The following is an 11,529-nucleotide window of genomic DNA, read 5'->3' as shown; positions in this document are numbered from 1 at the left end:
GATTTAAATGGAAAACTGATGATCTTTGTTTTATGTTCAAACAACAGTGTTTGAATGATTTGATTTTATTTTTCCAGTGCTCATCAATGCTGGGTAATTAATTTTATAATAAACTGCAGTAATCTTACATTGTTCGTAACCCTTACCAGAACTTGTACGACACACAATCCTTACAAGTTAAAGCTTGTAATAAAGTGGATTATTCAGGATTTCCAACTGTAAAATATTTAATGCCAAGGAGCATTTTTATAAGAAATAATAGAAAAACACAAATGTATTCCATTTGGACAGTGATGAAGTTTCACTAAATCACAGTTCCAAACAGGTTTTAAGAAGACAAACAGTAGAATGAATGAAGTTCAGTCAGACACCCGTGTGTGAGTGTGCCAGTGAGAGGAGATAACTGGGGCCAAGAACTAATCACATGAGGGGAAATATAATATTTTACACAGAAACTGAAAAATCACTAAAAGCTCCAAAATGCTGCTAAACCAACAGGAACACAGCCTCACCTTTCTGGACAAACGATCTGCTTTTATTTACATCCCATCATCTCTCAGCTAGCAGAGGTTCATCCTGTTGATCTGACCCGTTATTTATCACTTCACCCCCCCCCCCTCCCCCCCCAGTTATTTAAATGCTGCAGCTGAATCCAGAGCCACGGAAATCCTAACTGTGCTGGTTTTAACTGAGCAGGTCAGAATTTCTCCACAGGAGCTGAAGCTTTCTCCACATAGTCATAGTGAGCTTCATCAGGCTGCTCCGTCTCCGACTCCTCTTCATCAGACAGGGGCGGCTTGGCTGGAGCCTCAACAACCGGCTCGCTGGGCGGATCTCGGCTGGAGGATGAGAAGAAGAAAGACAATGCTGAAATTGATCATGGAGGTGTCCAAATCTTACTGTACAGCATGCAAACCCTTCAAACGGGCTCGGAGAAGGCTGAAAGATGATGCATGTGGTTTTACAAACACTGCGGCTGAAATCAAAGTCTGATGAGCCATGCAAAAGGAACTAAAGATGAGAATGCTGCTGAAAAGACTTCAGTCAGCTCATGAAGTCAGCATTTACATCACAAAACAAGCAGTGATGGAAACGCACCAAAAGTTACACCACAACTCCAAAATCATGCCAGTGAAACACCACTGAAGGAAGGGGAGGGGTTGCACAAAGACCAAAGATCAGCGTTTCACTTCACTTACGAGAGATTTTGTTCAAAACCGTGCGTAATCAGGCCCTTTTCTGAAAGCAGAGACAGTCCTCGTTTATCAGCCTCAAACACAAAAGGACATTTTTACAAAACAAGATTTAAAAACAGTGAAAATAAAGAAAATCTTGACTGAGATGACCGAGAACCTCCAGCTTTAGAACAGTCTGTAAGAACATGAACTCTAACAGTAACCCTTTACAATAACGGCCTCCTTATTAATGTTACTTAGTGCATTATTAAGCATTAATAAACTATTAAATAAAAATACTAACTGCTTAACTATATTATGTAATGCATTACTAAGAAGACACCCCTCTGGTTCTTTGTCCTAACCTGAAGGACATTTATCAGTTAACAATAATGTTACCATTAATAAAGGGACCCTTTGTTTATTAATGCTTAATAATGCACTAAGTAATGTTAATAAAGGTACGCTCATTGTAAAGTGTTACCATCTATGGTATTCCTTCCTTCCATTTTGGGTATTTAAATTTACATTTGTTGGATTTTATGGTTCTATTTGACGTTTTATTCCTTTGTTTTTTTAACTGTACCATCTATGTGATTATTCAAGCTTGTTTGTTTTCAATGTACAGTGCTTTGGTCAGTTGTAATGCTGTGTTAAAAGAACACGGTAAACCTACTGAAGCGAACTGGTTCTTGTTATTTGCCTCAACCCTTAACCACCTTAAAGGCCTAAGAAGACTCAGCAAGAACAGAAAACTGTGTTCTTGCACCTGGACGAAGGATGGAACCAAGTTCACTCTGGTCAGAAGAACTCAAACTTCACAAGAATGTCAAGCAGGAACTTCTGGAAGTCCTGATTTCACACAGTAGTTACAGCAGAACAAACTGTGAACCAAGTTCTTGCATGGTTCTTGCAAAAGTGCATACAAACTTCAGCAAAATTCATGTGATATTAAAGTTTACCTTCAATTAATTTTTAAAAATGTTAACGGGTAACGTGATTATACAGAATCATATGATTTTATTTAGATATTTACTTGTTTTCATCCTTAATCTCATCAGATTAAAACTCCTCTCAGATCAAAGTTTAGTTTCTCCCTACTCACTTATTTTATGTCCCAATAATAGTGATCAAGTGTGCAAAAAAGAAAATCTTGTTTACAAGTTAAATAGGAAAGGAGTAGGGCAGGGGTCTTCACCTAAATGTGTTCAAGGGCTGGAGTTTTTTTTCCAGCAGACACTGTGAGGGCCAGATGCACTTTTAAAATCAGTCCGTCACCGTCGTTGTGTCCTTGGGCAAGGCGCTTCACCCACCTTGCCTGCTGGTGGTGGTCAGAGGGGCCGGTGGTGCCTGTGTACGGCAGAGTCGCCTCTTGTCAGTGATCCCCAGGGCAGCTGTGGCTGCAGTGTAGCTCATCACCACCAGGGTGTGTGTGTGTGTGTGTGTGTGTGTGTGTGTGTGTGTGTGTGTGTGTGTGTGTGTGTGTGTGTGTGTGTGTGTGTGTGTGTGTGTGTGTGTGTGTGTGTGTGTGTGTGTGTGTGTGTGTGTGTGAATGACTGATTGTGTTGTAAAGCACCTTGGGGGGTTCCAGGACTCAAGAAGGGGCTATATAAAATTCAGGCCATTTACCATTTGAAATAAAGTTCAAGTATTATTGTATCGTACTTATACATTTAAAATGGTTGTTTTCCATCTAAACTGTTTTGATTGTAAATTTTGTTGTGTTTGGAGAACCATTATTGATATTTGGGATATAAATTTTGAAGCTAAACATCCCCGTCGCCCAATTGGGGGAAGTTGGGGCTCAAAGGACTGCCGGGCCGGATGTGGCTCGAGGGCCGCCGGTCGAGGGTCACTGGAGTGGAGCATCGGAAGAACGGGAAAGTGTTTATCCTATTTACGGTAAACTGTCTAAACGATTGCTGTCCCAACCATCTGTCATTTACACATAAGACACAAATTCTTCCTTCAGCTCTGAGAAACAAACCTTGAGTTTAGTTCTGCAGAGGCAAGATCTCTTCTTAAAACTATTGCTTGAGTTAAAACACACACACACACACACACACACACACACACACACACACACACACACACACACACACACACACACACACACACACACACACACACACACACACACACACACACACACACACACACACACACACACACACACACACACACACACACACACACACACACACACACACACACACACACACACACACACACACACACACACAAAATAATGGACTCTGATCCAGAAATCAAAGGTAACATCAAACATGCAAGAGCAGCCGCCGGTTACTGTGTTGAAGTGAAAGGATGCCGTTTCCAAAAGGACAATCACTAGGAGAGGGTGAAGAAGCAACCACAAATGTTTCAGAGAATCTATGGGAATAAAAAAATCTCAGCAAAGCATGAATTTAACAAGCTTCTTTATGATTTTTTACTGCAAAATAAAGTTTTGAGCTAACAAAAATTGGAGGGAAATAAAAGCATCTAACTAGAACAGGAATAAGGACTGAAAAGCTTCATCATTAACCCTCTTGGGATGGAACTAGCCTGGTCTGCCAGACTTGTCCTCTGTTTAATTCTGCACAGAGAAAGAGTCTGGTAACTCACAGGCAGAGAGGCGCATGAGGGGCGGGACTAGGCAGCTCAAATCAAACTAATCTGGAAAAAAGAAAAGACTGAAATGCCGACTGTACCGTGCAACACTGTAGTTTTTTTTAGCTCTAGTCAAAAATGGCGTCTGGCGACAGCGCAACCATCTTTCTTTAGAAGAAAGGCGTTTAGCACTTCTACTTGTTGTTTGAAAGACGTGTCCAAGTCATTTGGAACAGAGGAAAGAGCAAATGGGCCATTCCCATCTGTACCGGGTCGGCCCGGGCCGGGTAGCGTAGGCTCTTTACATATCTGGGTGGCCTGGTATTTTTCCGGGCCAACCAAGGCACATTCTCAGCCCTCTTCTCGAGCGGGTCTGCTTCAGGCCGACCAGGGCCAACACACCCACTGCTGACAGCAAATTCACACCTTCCATTAGAGCAAGCCTCTGATTGGTGGGTAGAATCAGCCCACATGGGCTTAAGACAAGGATGTATGGAATCAACCAGGCCAGGCTGGGGCCGACTGGGGCTACCCGGCCCGGCCCGGTACAGATGGGAATGGCCCAAAAGAGAAAGAACTCCGCTTCAGTCGCCATGTTTATGAGAAACTCATCGTTATGGTGTGTGACGTACGCTACTCAGCGCTGATTGGCTCGGTTTGAATTCTCAGGGGGTGGGGTTATTTCAATAGGAGGATTTCCAGACCCTTTCTCTGCGCAGAGGCAGGCCAGGCTAGGACGGAATGGCCCTCGAGGAAAAAAAGAACCGAAACAAGAAAGCGTCCATCTGAATACAATTTATTTTATACTCTTTTATAGTAGAAATTCACCAGACATTTGAGGTCATAATTCTGACATTTTTGCTGCCCCCCCAAAGCATGCATATTCATAAAATCTCTGTACAGCATCTTCACCGTTTTACATGAAAACTCGTTACATTCAACGCACACATCAGTGGGTGGAGGAGCCGTTGGGCCACAGGTGATGGGTGTGCCGTCTGTGCCATCATACCTTGGACTATTTTAGTGGAGAAAGAAGAAACACTGGCAGCTTCCAGCCGTTTGCTCTCGACTTTTCCGTCTAAATTCATCAAAACAAATGAAGACAAAAGGTGGGTTGGCAAAGCTGAGGGGAAGGACGGTTGTTAGGTCTCAACAACAAGCTGAGGAAAGAGCAGAGACAGCAGACATGTGGGACAAGCTTCTACTCCGTAGGATAAAAGGTCTCAACCAGACCATCAAACTGCAGATTTTTTGCTTTCTAAAAATGTAAACGAGTCAAAAGGTTTCAGTTGAAACAAGTTCAGCCTCTGAACTGTTTTGAAAATTCGCAAACAACAACTCTGCCTTCTCTTTTTATACGGTGCAGATAGATAGGTTTGCAGAACTAGTCAAATCCTGTTGAATCATTTAGTTACCAAATGGGTCAACGGACATGAATCCTTTTTTATAGAATAAGAAAAACATGGGTATTTAAAACATGACGCTTTGTGACTCGCTGAAGTTCAGATAAAGGCTGAATGAGGTTCAAACAAAAAATAAAAGTTTCAGCCAGACTAACTAAAAGCTTCCTTTTCACTTTAAAGAGGACCTTCACTTTCATTTTTCATACATTTGCAGAGATCTCTAGTAGGAATGAATGCCTCGAGCGTTTCAGCACCAATAATTTAGCCAGAGGAGAAACTAGCTTCAGACGACAAGGTGTGGAGTCTTATTTCCTGATATTTGGACATCTCCCCTCTGATTGGCTAACAGCAACGTGACTGTACCACGGACTCGGTTTGCTTTACAACGTTGATGTTTTATCTCCACAAATAACACAAGCCTAGGGGAGTTATGCTGTGTGGTGGAGTTGCTAATGCTAACAGTTAGCTTCTACTAGCTACGATGCTCTCTGCCGTTTCCTGGACTCTAAACCAACAACAGCCTCCCCGCTGTGAGTCAAGATGGGCGAGTCCATGAACGTTCCAAATGAGTCCAAATAAAACCTCTAATTTTGCAGAGAACTTATTTTTTCATGTGCAGTTTGATACTTGAACCCAAAACACAACAGAGGCCATGTTTCTGAAGCTAAAATGCTCAGAAATGACTCGAGACATGATTTACAAACCATGTTTGTTGCTTTGATTCAACAAATTATACTGATGAAAAATTACTGCTGGATAAAAACTGCGTAAATACAAATTGTGAATTTGAAGAACATCACAGTAATGTTAAATTTGGATGTAGATTTGATTTTTTCTGATCTAAATCAATCAGGATGGGCAGGTGTTAACTTCCTCCCTACTTTGTGCACATGTGAGATCATGAGAACCAAACGATGGTTGTTTTTTCTTCTACGCATGAATGCCAGAAAAGCTAATCAATGAGAGGAATTTCATAGATGGTTTTTCTGATTGACTGAAGTGGAAATGCAGCATCATTGAGCTAAACTCAGACCTGCGAAGGAGTCTCATGATCATCACACCTCATTCAGCCTCAGCAGGAAAATCACAGCAGATCAGAAAACTCCGAGCACCTAGGTTACGTACCTCCAGCTTCAAAGACTGATACGAAAATCATTCAAGTTTATTTTTTAAATAAATATAAATAAAGGAGTTGAGTCAGGTGCATTTTTTCCATTAACAGATCACAGATATGACGAGCGCTTCTGCAGGGCACATTTATGTACAGTAAACATTCAGATTTGTCTTTCATATGATGAAACGTTTACGTGAGCTGTTCACTACTTACAATACATGGCCTCATAACTCAGAGGAATACAAAACTTCACAGCATGAAAAGTCATTAAATACTGAAAGATCCAGTAAAAGTCTTAACTAAAGTTTTTACATTACGAAAATCCTCTTTGGGATAAACCACTGTCCTTTCCTTCGTGTTGTTGTTCTAATGGAGAGCCCGGACACAGTGGGAATCAGATTGTTTAGGGAACAAATGTACATGCATGAAAGACAAGCACAAGACTCATTTTCCTGATAGAAAAGGTCCGTCATATCAGTAGAGTGCATTTGTGGCACAGAGTCTGTTCTGTTTGGTGAGGATGAAGCTCCTTCAGAAAATCAGAGAGGCAACTGGTTGGACAGACAGCACGGGGTGAAGCAGTGAAGCAGGAAGAGATCCGAGGAAAGGCAAAAGAGGCGGATCCATGTTTTTCCCTCAGCATCGATCAGCTCGAGGTGAGTTTATTGCCGTGAGCAGGAGGCAGGAAAAGGAGTGAATGAAGGAGGAGGAGTGGTAGAGGAGTCTGTCTTATCACCATCTGTGCCTTTCTGTCTGCCAGTCCTCACACTGTCGAAATCAATTTGACTTCTGAGGAACTGCGAACAAAGAGAGGGAGAGGCTTCCAGGTGGGCTGGCTCAAAAAGACACAGCAGCAAACAAGCAGGACACACCTCTAACAAGAGAAATTAACCCAGAATCTGCAGGCTCGGCCTAACCCTGACCCAGAACTGGGATGTGAGCCGAGACTGGGAGGATGGAAAGTGGTGAAGCTTAGCGGATGAGAGCCAGGAGGTGAAGGCGGTGATCATTTCATAGAATAGATGAACACAAATAACATGAAACAGAAACTACATGAACCAGTAACATGCAAACAAAAGGCTGGTTTTTATTATCCAAAGATAAAAAAAACTAATAAAATTCATTCAGAATTCATTAGAATAAACAAATCCTAAACCTCTCCTCAGAAATCAAAGCCAGTTCTAAACTAAATTACATTAAAGAGCATTTATTTTTATCAAATTGTTTTAATTATTTATGTTTAATACCTAGTTTATTTAAAGGTTGAATATGGAACACTGGCACTGTCGACATCTAGTGTTTAGAGGTGGTAGTGCAACAACAGCAAAGACTTTCCAGCCGTTGGGGGTGTTGGATCACTGCTGACATGCTAAGTGACCAGTCACCAAGTCCAGTGACAAATCACACAGGGTAGGGGTGATTTCTACTAATAAGTTTATTTTACAACAGTATTTAATGTTAGAACATCTTGTGGGCTCAGAATCAGCTGCTTGACTTGTCAAGTCTGCCATTTTACAGTCCCAGCCTCGCCGTACCAAGCTGACCATTTAGTGCAACAGTGCCCTCTAGTGACTGGTAGATGTACACAAACCCAGTCTCATGCACGACAAAATCAACATTTTATTAACCCTAACCCTAACTTTTAAAGGAAAAACTGTACATTCATTCTACACACCGCTAAATGCCCCATGGAGGTACTTTAACAATATAGCATTTTATTTAAAATTTTCCATATTCCACCTTTAATCACCTTTAATAGGAGCCCATTCACAGGATAAGTCTCAGATAGTTTTATGTGGTAGAATATAAAGTGTTAAAGGTCTGCTTTAGCGCTGCAGGAGGAGTGGCAGAGTAACGGCACAGAGTTTCCTGCAGGATGATGTGGTTCCGAGACAGGAGAAAGTATCAGAACATGTCTTAAGGTGATTTTATTTTTTGGAAGCAATTTTTTCCAGAATTACTTTCTCGTTTGTTACACAGTTTTAAATGGATTCATTATGTTCACACACACACATGTATGAAACATAATAAAATAATCAACCTGAGCATAAAAAAGGTATTAAAAGCTCATTTACTGTAGTCGGTTACTAATGTAAAAGAGTAGTGTAGCTTCTGGGGTTTGTGTTCAACAGTCACTACGCTGTACTGTCAGCAGGATTAAGAAAAAAAAAATATTAAATTTGGTCAATTTGGAAATTTCATGTTCATAATTCAGATGTTTCACAAGAGCCTCTGGTTAGGTTCTGTTATCCATGAAGAGATGAGTATTTGACCAGATGCTGGTACATTAAACATGATCTCATTTCATATCAAACAAATGTAAACAGAACATGAAGAAAACAGGAGAGCAAACAAATGGAACAAAACAAAGAGTGTAGTGTTTTGGTCGAGTGTGTGCCTGAATTACGGTCCCAGCCCCTCACACCTGTGTCCTCAGCTGAGTCAACATGAATGCTAACTGGACTAGCTTATAGAAGATCTCTCCATTTACTCAGATCAGATCAGATAACCCAGCCAACTGGACAGACTTGGATCAGCTCAGACTGACGACAAACTAAAGTAGGACAGTAAAGAAAAATAAGTAGTTCTTACCTAGTGGGGAAGCGGGGTTCATACTCTTCAACTCCCTGCTGCAGCTGTATTAAAAAATAAATAAATATGTTAAGTTTATTCTGAAACAGCCACTCATGAAACCGTTGCAATAATCTGAGCAGCCAACAGATGGCAGCAAAGACCCCTCAACATCAATCGTCAGGCTTCATCCACAAATCTTAAACATTACAATTAAAATATAAAGTTACAATATAAAGTCCAGTTGTACTGAAGCGCCTTCACTGACTGGTATAATTTCCCAGCTGTGTGTGTACTAAACAAATATGTCTGAATATTTACCATTTCCTTTAAAGACAGAAGCAACACGGAGCCGCCAGCAGCACAAATATTATCTGAATGTAAAATCTGTAAAACTCTGAAACGATAAAGGTTTTACATTTTTCCAAGGAAACTTCATCAACGATGAGCAACTGCAACCGTTTCAGGACCAAATATCAGTGCGTGGGAGATGAGCGGTAACTTTAGATGACAACGTGGAACGGTTTGAGACGTCTTTTGTTTGCCTCGCGACAAATGTGACAAATCCTGGAATGATGTGAGGCAAAAAGAACACTTTAAGCCGTTAGGTGACGGCGTCGCCCACATAGCGTTTCCTAGGTGAGGCGTAGGAGGAAATCTGGCCTGATGGAGATGGGGTTTGCCGTTTCATAACTCTCACTTTGCCTTCTGAAAAGATTCGTCCGTCTCATCACCGCACACCCTTTCTGTCAGACAGCTGGGCGAATGTGGACTCGTGTCAGAAAGGCTCGTCTCAGAAACAGGTGAGTCTAGACCTCCTCAGTCTGAGTCACATCAGAATATCGACCTCCCTAACAGCCAACGTGTAACGTCGAGCAGAATGGATCTCTGCGCTTATGTAACCTGATGTTGCAGAGTGTCTAAGAGTAGGGTTAAAAGACCAAGCTCCTGAAACTTCCTTAAGTTCTCCCATCATGCTGCCTGATTGACACAGAGGGTCTTTGCTAGGTTTGGTTGTTTTGCAGCAGCACCTACCTGTGAGAAGCCTGGCACAGCCACGCTGTAGGGGCGTTGTTGTCTGCTGTGCGCAGAGGCAGCGCTCTGTGCAGCCAGGCGCGAGTGCATGCTGTAATCATGGACAGGGAGACTCATGTCTTCTCTCTCCAGAAGGTTTCCTGTGCTGCTGCTTTTCCCATGATGAAGGCTGGCAACAAACAAAAACATGAAAAATAAAATCAACACGTATGTGGCACGGTGGGAACATGTGGATGCATTTAGAACATTTCTGTTTTAGGTTTCTAGCTTTTCATTGTCAAAAGCTTCAAAAATACGGGTCTTGAACTTAGACAATAATCAAGAACTTTACAGAACTAGATGTCTCAGATTAAAGCTACGTTTCTGCACGAGAAGGAACACCTACTTGTGAACTCGAAGTTGCCTCATGGTGTCGCCGTCGCCCTCAGTGATCACCTGAGTGTAGGAGAAGGGAAACCAGCCACGCCTGGTGGAAACAAGCGGCGCATATTAGAAACGCTGATGTCGTACCTCTCATTCATTTCTAAGCTGGAATCTGAAAAGATCCGTAAATTCTGGTCTATGAAATCAAACTGGACTCACATCCTGGTCTTCTCATTCTCCCCGTAGTGCCAGCCATCACGGGCCTCGGGGACCAGCAGAGTGATCACGTCGCCCTCGGCAAAGCTCAGCAGCGTGCCGTTGTCACCGGCAGCGTGGGAGAAGATGGCTTGGACTCGAGTTCTTCCGTTCCTCTCCAGACCTGCTGCCATGGAGCTGGAGCGGGGCAGCGTTCGCGTCTCCACTGGAAAAAAAAAACACCATCTTTAACCTTTCGCTTCTTCATAACGTGAACTAAAACCTACTTTCTAATATCAAGTCTCTTCCTGTTCCCACTGGTTTGGGCCTGTTGAACTCGAAATGCAACAACAACAAACAACAACAGCTTCACAGTAAATGTGTTTGAAACTAACAAATTCAACCTTAAGGTCGAGCCTCTTTTAAATAAAACATTTCTGTGCAAAGGAAGAAGAATGCAACAGAAGCTAATCAACCAACAAGCCTGACATGTTCTTCATCTTCTTATGGAGGATTTGTTTATGCTGCACTTTGACCTCAGATGTGAAGAACTCCTGATGTTCCTCTTGTTTTGTGCAGGTTTTGCACTCTGAAGGTCAGATTAGCTAAAAAAAAAAAAGGTTCAAGACTAATCTAAAGCTTCCAGAGTAAAAACAGTTCTTCGGGGTATCTGCAGGTTTAAGGGAGCCAAATTTAAGACTTTTTAAGACCTTTTTTAAGGCCACTTTGACCAAATTTAAGCTATTTAAGCAGGGCAGCAGTAGCTCAACAGGTTGAGCGGGTTGTCCAGTAATCGGAAGGTTGCAGGTTCGATCCCGGCTCCGGACAGAGAATGCTGCTGTTGAGTCCTTGGGCAAGACACTTAACCCACCTTGCCTGCTGGTGGTGGTCGGAGGGACCGGTGGCGCCTGTGCTCGGCAGCCTCGCCTCTGTCAGCGCGCCCCAGGACAGCTGTGGCTACATCATGGCTCATCCCCACCAGTGTGTGGATGTGTGTGAATGGATGAATGATACACTGCAGTGTAAAGCGCTTTGGAGTCCTGACTCTGAGAGGCGCTATACA

At 42.4% G+C, this 11,529-nt stretch overlaps 1 protein-coding gene across 9 annotated transcripts in view; it reads right to left on the bottom strand.

The window, feature by feature from the left end:
* Nucleotides 1-615: 615 nt before the first annotated feature.
* baiap2b (BAR/IMD domain containing adaptor protein 2b) overlaps nucleotides 616-11,529 on the bottom strand; it is a 77,377-nt gene continuing 66,463 nt past the window's right edge. For 4 of the 9 annotated variants that reach the window (XM_054749464.2, XM_054749469.2, XM_070545812.1 and 1 more), the window contains 5 exons: nucleotides 10,491-10,692; nucleotides 10,294-10,374; nucleotides 9,909-10,077; nucleotides 8,895-8,938; nucleotides 616-839 (listed from right to left, as the gene is read on the bottom strand). In XM_054749464.2, the coding sequence (XP_054605439.1) occupies nucleotides 698-839; nucleotides 8,895-8,938; nucleotides 9,909-10,077; nucleotides 10,294-10,374; nucleotides 10,491-10,692 (638 nt within the window). In that variant the 3' untranslated portion in view covers nucleotides 616-697. Of the gene's footprint in view, nucleotides 840-1,199; nucleotides 1,240-4,568; nucleotides 4,946-6,886; nucleotides 7,100-8,894; nucleotides 8,939-9,908; nucleotides 10,078-10,293; nucleotides 10,375-10,490; nucleotides 10,693-11,529 lie in introns of those variants that run through there. The other 5 variants (XM_054749472.2, XM_070545815.1, XM_054749468.2 and 2 more) reach the window with 5 other exon arrangements.

This window comes from Nothobranchius furzeri, chromosome 16 (genome assembly GCF_043380555.1).
Source record: "Nothobranchius furzeri strain GRZ-AD chromosome 16, NfurGRZ-RIMD1, whole genome shotgun sequence".
Classification (NCBI taxonomy): domain Eukaryota; kingdom Metazoa; phylum Chordata; class Actinopteri; order Cyprinodontiformes; family Nothobranchiidae; genus Nothobranchius; species Nothobranchius furzeri.
Note: the sequence above shows the minus strand (reverse complement) of the source record. Positions and strands in the feature narration are given on the sequence as shown.